General features: G+C 36.6%; 1 protein-coding gene across 9 annotated transcripts in view; it reads left to right on the top strand.

Moving 5' to 3' along the window:
• Oatp30B (Organic anion transporting polypeptide 30B) overlaps positions 1–16,102 on the top strand; it is a 171,069-nt gene that overhangs the window by 130,863 nt on the left and 24,104 nt on the right. For all 9 annotated transcript variants that reach the window (XM_067765521.1, XM_067765522.1, XM_067765519.1 and 6 more), the window contains one exon: positions 12,599–13,350. In XM_067765521.1, the coding sequence (XP_067621622.1) occupies positions 12,599–13,350 (752 nt within the window). The remainder of the gene's footprint in view (positions 1–12,598; positions 13,351–16,102) is intronic.

The following is a 16,102-nucleotide window of genomic DNA, read 5'->3' as shown; positions in this document are numbered from 1 at the left end:
TTTGGAAAAGTTAGATGCCTTATGTTTACTGTTGAATGGCAAAGGCGAGGTTTACCTCACGCGCATATTTTAATTTGGCTAATAGAAATAGAGTGATATTAGACTCAGCAGGCGATTTACTTAAGTACCTAATGTTATTTGAATTGTTACTTTTTGCGTTTTGTTTTCTTTCAAAGTTGTTCATTAATAAACCGTTTATAACGTTAACGAATTTAAAAGTGTTTGCATTTCATACGAGAGAGGGTATTACGCTATTACCTTCGTAGCGGAAAAAATTCATGACATGTGTATATGTATCTCTTCTTTTAAACTATACCCGAATAGCAGAAACTCAATAAATTTACTTTTTGCGGCCGGGTACTTGCTAGAAGGATATAAAGCAGGCAATGAGCAGCTGTAATCACTGTTTTCATATTGACTAATGAACCAGAGCAAAAGTATTCGCGTGTGTTATGCAGTGTTGCCATTTTGGTGCTTTTGGAGCCAGATCTAGCCCTTTTTTTTGCGTTTAGCTCCAAAAATTCCGGTTTAGCTCGTAACTCTTTGTTTGGCCCTCTTTAAAATGTTTGCCTCTTTTTGGTTCCAAATGTATTTCGGCAATACGTATTGTGAAATTGTTAATGTGTTTTATGTGTTTCGAACCCTACAAGAAACGCTGATTGTTTTACTAATGCACTCACACTTGTAATTGACAATGCTGATCCTGCGATGACGTAAACATTGATACTCAAATTTATGTACATATGTTCCTTTGTTCGCGCACGCATGTCCGCATGTACCCAACGACAGCCTATAATCATGAAAAAAGACTCAAACTGGGAAAGCTTCGGACACCTGGTACAGAACAAAATAACATACAGAAGATACCATTATGCATGTGAGACAGATACATAATTCTCAACGGAATTTTATGTATGCGAGAACAGTTTATCCGATTTAATCATGTTCTCACTACTGACTGTCATATGACAATCAAATGATTATCACGGTTGTTTTGTTATTTTTTAAATTCCGCCATTTTCAACCGACGAAAACCATATAAAAATAAGTTTAAAAAATGAAAAAGAGAGCATTTCAAAGCTCCATGCTAAGGAAAAAAATCGAAAATAATATTAAAAAATACCAAAAGCTGTCGGAATGTGTGGGGTGCACTCAAAAAATTGATACGCGAAAATAATAGTGGTAACTGGTGATTCATTATACTCAGTTGAGCAGAGCTCACAGAGTATATTAAGTTTGATTGGATAACGGTTGGTTGTACATATATAAAGGAATCGAGATAGATATAGACTTCCATATATCAAAATAATCAGGATCCAGAAAAAATTTGATTGAGCCATGTCCGTCCGTCCGTCCGTCCGTCCGTCCGTCCGTTAACACGATAACTTGAGTAAATTTTGAGGTATCTTGATGAAATTTGGTATGTAGGTTCCTGAGCACTCATCTCAGATCGCTATTTAAAATGAACGATATCGGACTATAATCACGCCCACTTTTTCGATATCGAAAATTTCGAAAAACCGAAAAAATGCGATAATTCATTGCCAAAGGAGGTTAAAGCGATGAAACTTGGTAGATGGGTTGACCTTATGACTCAGAATAGAAAATTAGTAAGATTTTGGACAATGGGCGTGGCACCGCCCACTTTTACAAGAAGGTAATTTAAAAGTTTTGCAAGCTGTAATTTGGCAGTCGTTGAAGATATCATGATGAAATTTGGCAGGAACGTTACTACTATTACTATATATGTGCTAAATAAAAATTAGCAAAATTGGATGAAGAACACGCCCACTTTTTAAAAAAATTTTTTTTTAAATTCAAATTTTAACAAAAAATTTAATATCTTTACTGTATATAAGTAAATTAAGTCAAAATTCAACTCCAGTAATGATATGATGCAACAAAATACAAAAATAAAAGAAAATTTCAAAATGGGCGTGGCTCCGCCCATTTTCATTTAGTGTGTCTAGAATACTTTTAATGCCATAAGTCGAACAAAAATTTACCAATCCTTTTGAAATTTGGTAGGAGCATAGATTCTATGACGTTAACTGTTCTCTGTGAAAATGGGCGAAATCGGTGGAAGCCACGCCCAGTTTTTATACACAGTCCACCGTCTGTCCTTCCGCTCGGCCGTTAACACAATAACTTGAGCAAAAACCAATATATCTTTACTAAACTTAGCCCACGTACTTATCTGAACTCACCTTATCTTGGTATAAAAAATGGCCGAAATCCGGCCATAACCACGCCCACTTTATCGATATCGAAAATTACGAAAAATTAAAAAAATGCCATAATTCTATACCAAATACGAAAAAAGGGATGAAACATGGTAACTGGATTGGTTTATTGACGCAAAATATAACTTTGGAAAAAACTTTGTAAAATGGGTGTGACACCTACCATATTAAGTAGAAGAAAATGAAAAAGTTCTACAAGGCGAAATCAACAGCCCTTGGACTCTTGGCAGGAATACTGTTAGTGGTATTGCATATATAAATAAATTAACAGTACCCGACAGATGTATTTCTGGATCACCTGGTCAAAATTTGGTCGATATCGCGAGAACGCCTTCACATATACATATAAGGGCCACTCGCTTTTAAAACCCTCATTAATACCTTTAATTTGATATCCATATCGTACAAACACATACTAGAGTCACCCCTGTCCCACCCTAATGGCGATATCTCGAAAAGGCGTCCACCTATAGACCTAATGCCCACTCCCTCTTAAAATGCTCAGTAACACCTTTCGTTTGATACCCATATCGTACAAACATTCTAGAGTCACCCCTGGCCCGCCCTAATGGTGATATCTCGAAAAGGCGTCCACCCATAGACCTAATGTCCACTCCCTCTTAAAATGCTCAGTAACACCTTTCGTTTGATACCCATATCGTACAAACACATTCTAGAGTCACCCTGGCCCACCCTAATGGCGATATCTCGAAAAGGCGTCCACCTATACACCTAATGCCCACTCCCTCTTAAAATGCTCAGTAACACCTTTCGTTTGATACCCATATCGTACAAACATTCTAGAGTCACCCCTGGCCCACCCTAATGGCGATATCTCGAAAGGGCGTCCACCTATAGACCTAATGCCCACTCCCTCTTAAAATGCTCAGTAACACCTTTCGTTTGATGCCCATATCGTACAAACACATTCTAGAGTCATCCCTGGCCCACCGTAATGACGATATCTCGAAAAGGCGTCCACCTATAGACCTCATGCCCACTCCCTCTTAAAATGCTCAGTAACACCCTTCGTTTGATACCCATATCGTACAAACATTCTAGAGTGTCCCTTGGTCCACCTTTATGGCGATATCCCTAAATGGCGTCCATACACAGAACTATGGCCTACTCTCTCTTAAAATACTCTTTAATACCTTTCATTTGATACACATGTCATACAACCACATACCAGGGTTACCCAGGTTCATTTTCCTTATTTTGTCTCCATAGCTCTCAACTGAGTATGTAATGTTCGGTTATACCCGAACTTAGCCTTCCTTACTTGTTTTTAAATGTGTTTCCGCATGAGGAAAGCGCTCTTCTTTTGTTTTGTTATTTTCTGAATTTAAATTGAACAATCTGAACTCGAATTCTTATAAAACTATTTATTTTAAACAAATAAGAAACACGTATGCTTTTATCACGTACAAAATTAAAAACGTAATGAAATAAAGTAAATAAAAAGCAAAAAGCATTGTTTCATTTTTGGCGGAATATAATAATGGTCATTTATGATAGTATAACAGTCAAACCTGATATCTACAGTAAACTATCATTTATGACACTTTTTGATAGTTAGAGTGTCAGCACTGATCCAGGAAAAGGAATGAGAGAGAGCAGTACGGCTATATACTTAATCAATAGGCCATGTTGGTGTATAAGAAGGAGACAAAAACTCACACGTACACAGTTGTTTACATCACATTTGCGCAAGTCCCCTTAAGTTTGTGATAGAAAGTTTGTATGAGGCGCTGATCGTTAGGTTGACATTGCTGACAATCAGATGATAGTCATATGATAGTCAGTATTCTTGTAGGGAAGTTTTATTTTATTTTTTTCGTTATGTATAATGTGGCAACTCGGTACTCTACTGATAACAAAAACTTTAATCGATAAACTGTGTCATGAGGTTGTATATTTGCTTTCCAGCTTGTGCAACAGCATAGTGTCACCTTCTTAGAGTTTCGAACCTTTAAATGTATAGACGAATTCTTGAAATGAAGATACGTAATATTTGTCGCGACATCATAATTAAATTAATGGAGCAATTAAGACAACGCTTGCCGCACGATATAGAAATGTTTAGCAAAATAAATTTCTTCTCGGTTGAAAACATATTGAGAATTGTAAATCCTCAAAGGTTTTCGTATTTCAAAAATGAAAATAAAAAAACAAGTATAGCACTGATCACGGCCGTAGAGAATCTGGGACCGGGGGAATCCCCCCATTCCCTCTCCCCTCTCGTCCGGCCTGGCACTGATGAAATAACGAGATTACAAATGCATTGGAAAATATCTATCTCCAAAATTGGAAAAATGTGGCTTCAACATTAAGTTTTTGGTTTAATGTTAAACAGTATAATTCCAAAAGCTTGTCGATTTTGTGCTGCCACTAAGTAATGCTTAAGTTGCAAGAACATTTTCAAAGATGACAGCTCCGACACATAAGCAGTTTTTCATAAAGATGAGTTTAACACATGCTTATGCATTATGCATTATGAGTAGATTGCACTTATTTTTATGGAGAATGGTAGAATGAGCGCCACTGGCGCCATCTGATATTGAAAAATAGCTAACTCCCCAATTTTGTTCCAAGCAAATCATAAGAAGAAGAATTTGACATTTGCTTTGGCTAAGGGTGTTGGCACACCCTGCAAGTGAAATTATTTTTCCAACTGGTTGGTAAATTTTCTAACATTTTTCGCAATTACAAACTGCAGCATAACAATCGAATACGACAAAAAATATGTTAGCAAGTATTTTTGTTGTATAGGGAGAATGTTTACAACAGAAATTTTGTATGTGAGTAGGCAAGGCGTAATAAACTTCAATTGCCAAGTCTGAAGTTTCTTCATATTTACAAACGCAACATCTCGGTTGATTGTGGCGACGTTATTGGAATGCATAAGCTTGTGTTAAACGCATCCATATGAAAAATGTCATTGTACCGCGGCCTTGAGTTTGATTAAAAGAAAACACAGAAACAAAATGAGTTTAGTTATGTTGAATTCGCTTCTGACAATAAGAAGTGGTCTTAAACGGCTGAATAAATGCTGTCACGACTTTGAAATAAACAATGATCTCTTAAAATTAATGAACACAAAAAATATCTGAGTGTAGCAAAAATATTAATTCATCTTATGAGGACGAAATCATAGATTTTGAAGTTTAAGACCCTTCAAATATATCTCGTCCCAACATAAACATGTACTTCAATGGTGATTCGGGCACCTGTAGGACGTTAAAAATTAAATAAAAAAATTGGAAAAAATTTAAATTAATTCTCATCGGCCAACATTTTGGCAAGTCGTATATTTGGCGAACCTACAGCCGTGCCGTCATTTTAGTAATGTGAAAAATACTTCTTACTTTTTAACGATACCTTACCGCCAAATGGCAAAACAAAAGTTAAAAAAAAACGTATTTTTGTTATTAAAAAATATAATATCTTATAACTTTAAACGAGCAATTCTTCTATATTTCTATAGCCGAACGATCTCGGGGACGGCTCAACCTATTTAAATGATATTTGGCACAGAGATAATGTATCACATTCTAAGACTTTCTACCTAGGTGTTGCCACTCAGAATGTTTCACAAGGTTGCCACTGTAGGGTTCCTATAATCTTTATTTAACTTTGTATTTTAGTTACTTTGAACTTTTTAATTTTTAAATGTATTATCAATATTTTAAGACGTATACTTTTAGGCGTTTTAAAAAATATAATTTAAAGATTTGCTATAAAATAAAAACGTGGTTTCAATAACTACAATTGGCGATCCTACCTTAAATCTATATACCGAATTGATAAAACTGTTGATGAGTTACAAAAAGCCCGTAAGCGCCAACACAATATTACCAACAACACAAGCAGCAATTTATTAATAATTGCTTCGATTCAGTGTGGCCCACAACATTTGAACATTGCCTAAGAAACATAGTTCCAAAAACATCAGTGATGAATGAGGAAAAAGAATTTGTGAATAAATCGACAACATATGCAGCATTAGTGTGAAATTTGTATTTTAGCCGAAGTATAATGCTGATTTGCATCAACTGATTCCTGTTACAGTGATTGCAATAACTATAACAAACTTTTGTGTATCGACGTATTATCTTAAAAATCATCTTGCTGACCAGGATTGCAAGACAACTGTAAGCTGCGTTTTGAGGCGTGATTTAGAAAAACATTATTTCTCCATTTATTTGATTGAATGCGCTAAGTGCGCAAAGTGTTGATTATGTAACACCGCCCATTTCTTCTAACTTTATTACATATAGCAAATCAATAAGCGCTACATTAGCCAATTTCTAATTGGGCCAACGTTCAAATATCAAGGCACATTTTTTTTTTTTGCTTATACGAACACGTTCACTGTGATCGAAATTACTTTGCCCTTTCCCACATGTACTAAACATTCTACGTCTGCAACAGTTAAAAAGTGGATTATGCAACAACTGAGCGAAAACTCTTACAAAGCCATTGCAAATCTTTCAAAGCCATTGCAAACTTTCTAAATCTTATAAAGCCATTAATTTGAAGACATCATCAAAAGCCATTGCATAAATAAGTAAATATTCGCAAGTATTTGAATAATAATATTTTTTATGTATGTATATTAAAATATAAATATTATTATTATTATTGTAAACTCCTTTTTTATAGAATTACTAGTTTATTTTACTGTTTTGTTAGTGAACTCTTTTTTTATTTAATTCAAAATGTTTCGTTCACCACAACATAATACACAAACATTTACACTTACTAATAATTTAAATAACTCTTTGATAGATTTATCAAATGATACTTCTCAACAACAAATTACAAATCCATATACAAATATTACTCAAAATGAAATTTTGGCAGTTTCCGTAAAACTACCACAATTTTGGACTAATTGTCCGGAAGCATGGTTTATTCATGCCGAAACACAATTTAGTACTAAAAACATTACACAAGAAAACGCTAAATACGAACACATCATTACACCACTTCCGCAGGAAGTGATAATAACTATTTTGTATTTTATCCAAAATCCCCCCATTAATAATAAATTTACTGAACTTAAAAAAGTGTTGATAGAAAGACATTCACTTAGTGAAAATTCGAAACCTGATAAAATTTTAAATGATTCTGAGATGGATGATCGTAAACCATCAGAATTTTATCGTTCATTAATTATATTAGCCGGATCAAATTTTAGTGAAAATATTTTAACGAAAATTTGGATGCGTAAACTTCCTAAAAATTTGAGCATGATTTTAGCTAGTTCAAGTTCTAATAATATTAATGAATTAGTAAAATTAGCGGATAACATTTTTGAAGTTAAGTAATTTAAAGCAAATTTGAAGGCTCTAGCTCCACGGAAGTAGAAAATCGACTCGAGGGAAAGATCCCATATATGTACGAGTTCAGAAGCTTTTCACCCATTTGAACTAAAAACAAGTAAGAACGGGACTGTCTTCGGCTGTGCCGAAGACTTCATACCTTTCATGAATGGGGCTGAACAATAATCTTATCCCGCTCGTAATCTCCGAATAATCGGATGTATAAGATAAGAAATATATAGTGAACAGATCTACATACCTTAACGATTTTTAAGATAAATATAAAATAAAAAACAGGTAGGTACTCTGTGTGAGGATCCAAAGTTTCAGGTTTTTTGTGGTCTTCGTGTAAAAACTATGACTACGAATCACGTATTTCAACAATATATGACGTAAACGTAACTATTTGATGAAATTTGATGAATTTTGAAGCTTCTAGCCGTAAAAAGGGTGCAAAAATTAGAGTTTTATGGGGTATATAATATATATACCACCGATCTCTATGATTTTTTCAGACAACAATATATGCTATATACGTAAGCATATGGTGAAATTTGAAGCGTCTAGCTGTTAAAAAGGGGCAGAAATTGCGCACAGTTTCTTATCTGAACAATCGGTTGTATGAGATATATACTATATATACCACCGATCTCAATGATTTTTTCAGACAACAATATATGCCATACACGTAAGCATTTGGTGAAATTTGAAGCTTCTAGCTGTTGAAATGGGGAAGAAATTGCGCAAAGTTTCTTATCTGAACAATCGGTTGTATGAGATATATACTATATATACCACCGGTATCTATGATTTTCTCAGACAACAATATATGCTATACACGTAAGCATTTGGTGAAATTTGAACATATCTAAACGATTTTTAAGATAAATATAAAATAAAAAATAGGTAGGTAATCTGTGTGAGGATCCAAAGCTTCACGTTTTTTGTGGTCTGCATGTTAAAACTATGAGTACGAATCACGTCTTTCAAAAATATATGACGTAAACGTAACTATTTGATGAAATTTGATGAATTTTGAAGCTTCTAGCCGTAAAAAGGGGCAAAAACGACCGTTTATATGAAGTATATAATATATATACCACCGATCTCTATGATTTTTTCAGACAACAATATATGCTATATACGTAAGCAATCGGTGAAATTTGAAGCTTGCAGCTGTTAAAACGGGGCAGAAATTGCGCAAAGTTTCTTATCTGAACAATCGGTTGTATGAGATATATACTATATATACAACCGATCTCTATGATTTTTTCAGACAACAATATATGCTATATACGTAAGCAATCGGTGAAATTTGAAGCTTATAGCTGTTAAAATGGGGTAGAAATTGCGAAAAGTTTCTTATCTGAACAATCGGTTGTATGAGATATATACTATATATACAACCGATCTCTATGATTTTTTCAGACAACAATATATGCTATATACGTAAGCAATCGGTGAAATGTGAAGCTTATAGCTGTTAAAATGGGGTAGAAATTGCGAAAAGTTTCTTATCTGAACAATCGGTTGTATGAGATATATACTATATATACAACCGATCTCTATGATTTTTTCAGACAACAATATATGCTATATACGTAAGCAATCGGTGAAATTTGAAGCTTATAGCTGTTAAAATGGGGTAGAAATTGCGAAAAGTTTCTTATCTGAACAATCGGTCGTATGAGATATATACTATATATACAACCGATCTTTATGATTTTTGCAGACAACAATATATGCTATATATGTAAGCAATCGGTGAAATTTGAAGCTTATACCTGTTAAAATGGGGTAGAAATTGCGAAAAGTTTCTTATCTGAACAATCGGTTGTATGAGATATATACTATATATACAACCGATCTCTATGATTTTTTCAGACAACAATATATGCTATATACGTAAGTATTCGGTGAAATTTGAAGCTTCTAGCTGTTAAAATGGGGCTAAAATTTGCGAAAATATATATATATATGTACTATATATATATACTATATATACCACCATATATATACTATATATACCACCGAACTTTATGATTTTTTCAGACAACAATATACGCTATATACGTAAGCATTCGTTGAAATTTGAAGCCTCTAGCTCTTAAAATAGGGCAGTAATTACGAAAAGTTCCTTATCTGAACAATCGGTTGTGGGGGATATATACTATATATACGACCGATCTCATCAATTTTTTCAGGCAACAATACGTGCAATATACGAAAGTATATGGTGAAGTTTGAAGCTTCAATCTGTTAAATTGGGTAAGATATTACAAAAATCCTCTTTTTCTGAAAAATCGGTTGTATGGAGGATATATGCTATAGTGGTCCGATCCGGTCGGTTCCGACAAATGTCTAATCGGACACCCAAGTACACCCGCTCACCAAATTTTATCAAGATATCTCAAAAATTGAGGGACTAGTTTGCATACAAAGAGACAGACGGACAGACGGACAGACGGACATGGCTAAATCAACTCAGCTCTTCAACCTGATTATTTCAGAAACGCTCGAATGTTATCAAAGCCCATTCGATTCCACCCAGTTACACTCAGTCGTAAAATTTGTGGGCGAACACACCTTTTCAACATTGAGGAGGAGCGCATAACTCCAGATTGGAATTGCAGTCTGATCTGCACTCTACAAGAAAGGCGATCCCGCAAACCTCGCCAATGACAATGGAATAAGCCTGCGTAATATCGAGTATAAGGTTCTATCTAGGGTACTGTGAGAAAGACTGAAGCCTAAAATCAATGAACTGATTGGACCTTATCAGTGCGGCTTCAGACCTGGTAAATTTACCATCGACAATATCTTCACGATTCTCCAGATCCTGGAGAAGATTCACGATAGAAGAATCGACACTCGAACATGGCTGATGGTACCACGGTGCACATCTCCGAATTCTACTCGTCATAAGAATAAGCTATATGTTGGAGTTTCTACTGCGGAGGTCGCCGAAATCCTACAAAATTAACTGAACACGTTGTTTGATTCAACTCTCAACTTTTAAGATATAAACACATATGTTGCATATGACGGGTTGATTCTGGACAGCTAAGAGTTTACCTATTACAATATTCAGATCGAAGTTGTGCCAGAGTGAGATGCGTCTGCATGGGAAGTCTGTTTTTCTCTATTACAACGGAGTTTGGTATGAATGAGGCTGAAGGCATTTGTGTGCACTTTTAATTGAAGCGACTGAATTCATGAATACCAGCTCACTTAATTGTGCTTACGGAGACGTCTGCTTATATTCCCTGGAGGCGGGATTGCATGAATCAGTTTTCTGTTGGGATGCCAAGTTTTCTAGTAGCTTAACAGAAATTGTTTATTCAGCATTTCATTTCTCTCCATTATTTCATAATGATGTTCTGGTGTCATAAGGAGACATCACGTGTCAGCGCAATGTTTTGTCCAAGGCGAATTTGTTACCAGGTGTTTTTATCCCAACAGCTGATTACTTCTTCTTGATAATTTTCCATCAAGGCGAATTCAGTACCAGGTGTTGTTATCCCAACAGCTGTTTGCTTCTTCTTGATTATTTTCCATACAACGCCTGGTACTACAATATGGCAGTTAATCGAAATCAATGAAAATTTTCTTTTGACTTGGCATTCTTCTGAACGGCGAATTAGTTGAATTCGCTTTGCCACCAACTGGTATAGATTCGCCTTGGTTTGTTTTGTTTTTTCTGTGTAACCCTTTTTAATCTATTTTTATCCCTATCGTCTCTCTGTGACAATAGTCAGACATCCGATTAAACCGCGACAGAGTTACTCGCCAGTCAACTTAAACGCCGTTTTGGCTACTGCTGCCGTCACCCATAACCCCTGAGTGGGGTTATCAGTCAACGTGTTGATGTGGAAATATCTATTTATTTCTCATTTGCATGCTGCAGTTCAAGAATATTTCTAACACACTTAAGTACCCCAATAATGGTAAGGCATTGTCATTCTCACTTCCTTATAGTCGGGTGGCCAAACATATTTCCGTCGCGTGTGATCGGGCTTAGCAACTCTGGTGCTACTTATGATTGAGGGGAAGAGTATCCTATTTCACTTGAGCATTTCAGAATTTGCCACGATCTGCCGTCGCCTGCCGTTTTTTCTCTTGCAACCAGCTCCTGCAGCTACTTATACTCATGAAAATCGGCCTAACTTTTCTATATTCTCTCTTCAAGAGATAAACTGTAACCAATAACCCACTCAGACGCCATACGCACAGCCATTTGTAAATTACTGCCTTAGGTTAGATAACTTTGAACTGCCTAGTCGGTGAGGATCTCACATAGACTGGCTGAGTCGACAGTGTTACTAAAAGTTTGAACAACGACCAAACTGAAAAACCCTAGGGCCTTATGTTATAAGTCAGTCCTCATGGCATGTACTAGGACTTTCTAGGAACAATGCCACTTGTTGCTTCTAGATCTGACACTTGCCGTGGTCGTATGAAAACTCGAATTAAGGACACATTGTTGGTCGCTGCTCCCTTTCGCAGATGCGGCCCTGTAAACATACAAATAAGACTGTAAAAGACAAGGACAAAGTGGAAGGAAAAGGATAAATGAAAATTTAAGTAAATAACTGATTGCGGCTTACGTGACTTCGTTGTTATGTGGTGAGTTTGAGGATTTTGTGTAAGTACAACTGCACTTCATCAGGTTTGAGTCAAACTCTATACGTTTGGGATTTTATGCCTCTTTATTGCAACCTTGGCACTTCCCAAACTTTTTATTTTCGAATAATTGTAAATACTATTTTGAAGTTTTGAAATTGTTTATGTAAGTTTTTTTTGGAAAAGAAACCAAATACTATTTAGATTTGTTTAAAAGGTCCTGCAAAAGTACTAAAATCCATACCCTAAAATTGTAATGGATTGTCGAGCCCAAAGGAAATATGAGTATCGTTTTTTATTACAAAACTAACAATTACAAAAACAAGCTTCCGCACACCTAAACACACAAACTGAATATTCACACATGAATTTAATTGGTGGATTTATTTTTCTGTTGGTTTGCAGGCGTCAGGAGTCCATGTACCAGATGACGGGCCTCTACTCGGACACAAATACAAGCGGCGATGATAGCAGCTGCGATGCGCCTACACACGACTCCCAGCACAATTTGGGGGAATTTGTCAGTTGTAATGCGTGCGCCTTGCCAGGCGCCAATAATATGAACGCCAATACTTCGGCGTCGCGTGCCACCTCCAATTGTCACAACAATCATTATCATCAACAACTACAACATCAACACAATACTTATCATCATCAGCACCACACACATAGCAACAACCAACAACAACAACAACAGCAGTCATGCAATACTAACGGTTGTTGCAATGAAAATTTAGCTAAATGTCACAGTCGTCAACCATCAGCAATAATAGCAGCGGGTGGTGCTACATCATCTCTTGGTGCCGCAGCGGCTGTCAATAATAATGCACCGACAATGCTATACGATTCCGAATATGATGATGATGATGATTTGAATTCACGTGATTGTGGTATACTTAATTATCGTCCGCCTCGTATACAAAAATTAGCTCGCATCAAAGTATTTGTATTGTTGTTGTCTATTTTGGTTACGCTACAACAGGCATTAAGTTCCGGCTATATAAATTCCGTTATTACAACAATTGAGAAACGTTTTGAGATACCATCTAGTTATTCGGGTTTGATAGCCTCCAGTTATGAAATTGGAAATGTGATAACTGTTATATTTGTGAGTTATCTGGGAAGTCGACGTCATATACCGGTGTGGATTGGAATTGGTGAGTACACAATTTCATGAATGGGTACTAAAGAGTTTATGAGTGTCATTTATGAGTGTCCAATGTTCTCATTCGACCTTTATGAGAAACGTTTGTATGGTCATGGGTGGAAAAAAGGTTATATCTATAAAGTTTTGAAAGAGTGGACGGCGCCAGACTGTTAGGTATGATAAAAGTTTCGATTCGTCCTAACTCCTAGTCTAGATATTAGGTGCTCAGGAGGGGTTCGAGTTCTCGAGACTGTTATAGATGAGAGCATCGCTTTCATGCGAGATGATCGTGTATCGAAAGCTCGCGAAGCTTTCAAACTTTTCTATTCGCAAAACAATTTTAAAACAAAGGCCGTTACTATTTTAGAGTACAAACCGTAAGTATTTCTTTGATTAATGATATTTGAATATATGTAGGCCCTGGGTGACGGCGAGGAAGGTGGGGACACGGAGAGAAGGGAATGGAAAAAATAAAGGCAAGATAAAGAGAATAAGTAAGGAGGATATGGAAAGGAAGAGAAAGGGAGATAAAGAATGTGAAGAAAGGAAAGGAGAGACAAAATGAAGAAGGAAGGGTAACTAAAGAATAGAGAGCGAAAAAAGGGGGGGGGGGGGGGGGAAGAAAATAGGAAAATATATATGGAGGTAAACAGAAATAGGAAAAGGGAGAGAACGAAAGAAAAAATAAACGTAGGGGAAAAAGGTTAAATAGAAAACCTGGACCAAAAACTAAGTACGGCATACAGAGAAGAAAATGGAGAGAAAGGAGTTGTGGCGCAGGAGGGAGCTAATTTTCCAAATAAATATAGACAAGGTGGACTTGGTCAAATTTTCAATATCCAAGTTTTAAACCCGAATTATAAAACCGACGATGAGATGAAAGGACGGGGTTCAAACAAATTAGTTGCTCCTCACCTCAATCTTTGGGGAGAGTTTTCGCAATTACTTCAGCTACAACAGCCGAGGGTTAACGAGTTGTATAAACTTGTTGAAGAGGGGAACTGCATTGGTTATAAAGGCAGGAAATCTCTCAGTGAAAAAGAACCTTTTCATAAAATTGTTTTTGTTTTTATCGGCCTATTGTTAAATGATTCAAGGTTCGATTAGAGCTCAAGGCCAGAATAATAATTTATTTCTAATGATAATTATTGTTATTTTTTAATTTTTCTAAATTTAAAAAATTGTATTTTGTTTTTGGAATAGTAAGTAGAAAATTTTTCAGAAAACCTGCCGTAACTGCGCAGATCCATTTCGAAGGGTGCTAAGCCTTCATCATCAGTACGCTTTAGGCATGCTGCGCTAACCATTTAGCTATAAAATACAATTTTTCAAATTTAAAAAAATTAAAAAATAACAATAATTATTATTAGAAAAAATTATTGTTCTGGCCTTGAGCTCGAATCGAACCTTGAATAACTTTTCATAAAATTTAATCGGCACTAAAAACCGAAGTAACAAGAGGAACTCGAAGAGCCTTAAGCACAATAGCTAGTTTTCTATATGATCCCACCTGGTGTAGGAAAGGCGAACTGCAGGAAGAAATGGTTGAGCACGTTCTGTGTTTGTGTCCTGTGCTCGCCAGGTCAAGGTTCCAGCAGATCTCTAGGCAGCAATTATGCTAGGTCCTATCGAATCCTTTTCCTGATTGTGGGGCTAGTACCTTAAGCTGCTTGCTGTGGGTCGTACCAGATCTATATCTGGCAAAGAACTATCTACAACGATCACATTCGCGAAACGGGAAGTGCGTTTATCGCTGTGTGAAAATAGCACCTGATGGTTACAAAATCTAGTAGACACTTATTAACTTGTATAGGGCAAGAGGCCGCTTGAGCCGATTTTTTTAGTGGGATTAACTACAATTCGGCGCCTTCTTCTGTGAAGCTACGCCCAAGGCTAATGGAAAATGTCGAGTTCTGGTTGAAAATCAAAACTTCGCGCTGTAAAGACGATTTTATAGCGTAATATCCACATCCGCTGATGGCTAGATCCCTTGTTCGGGAAAAGAGCCCTAGTCACTCCGGTACGTAGTACCGATTGTCATATGAAACGGCCGCTTGGATGGCCATCGTGCAGAACTTGCAGGTGTATTGAGGGGAAGGAAATAATGCAGCACTTTGGGCAAGATGTTAGGACTCATAGAAGCACACTGAATGTTTTCAGGCAAGCGCCTTCCAACAAATTCGAAGTTATACTATAGTGGCTTGGGAAACCCCCTGGCTGGGAAAAATACTACGGCCCAAATCAGGAAACTTTTATTTCACACATAAATACCAGATCTAAACCTACGTTGCCTGGAGGAAAGATCTACCAGTTGGGTCGAATTGCAAGGCTTTACCTTTTAGCTTCCGAAGGATAAGCTTACTGCTTAATGCGTCGCCAAATCGATCAAGTATTGTCCCAAGCTAGGGGTATCCAAAACTTGGCCTTTGATATCGTAAAAATCAGTGCCTATTGATGCCCGCTGGCTTGCTCTTGGTCTTGGGACTGGGTTGTTTGCTCTCCCACATTCGCCTCTTGAATTGTCGCTGCCTCTTCCCACTGGAAGCTCCCCCTCATATGGTTGTAAAATCGAGGATTGCTCGTTGCAAAGTCTTTGTCAATAAGTTGCCTTCAAACTGATTCATTCCACTGTCTCACGGTCCAATGTCAAGCGTTCGCTTTCACGGTCTGTTGGGTTGACCACTACGGTCCAATGTCAAGCGTTCGCTTTCACGGTCTGTTGGGCTGACCACTACGCTTAAGCGCTACACAATTCTTAATTC

Source organism: Eurosta solidaginis, chromosome 2, assembly GCF_040869045.1.
Source record: "Eurosta solidaginis isolate ZX-2024a chromosome 2, ASM4086904v1, whole genome shotgun sequence".
Classification (NCBI taxonomy): domain Eukaryota; kingdom Metazoa; phylum Arthropoda; class Insecta; order Diptera; family Tephritidae; genus Eurosta; species Eurosta solidaginis.
The sequence above is the reverse complement of the archived record's forward strand: the minus strand, read 5'-3'. Positions and strand labels throughout refer to the sequence as shown.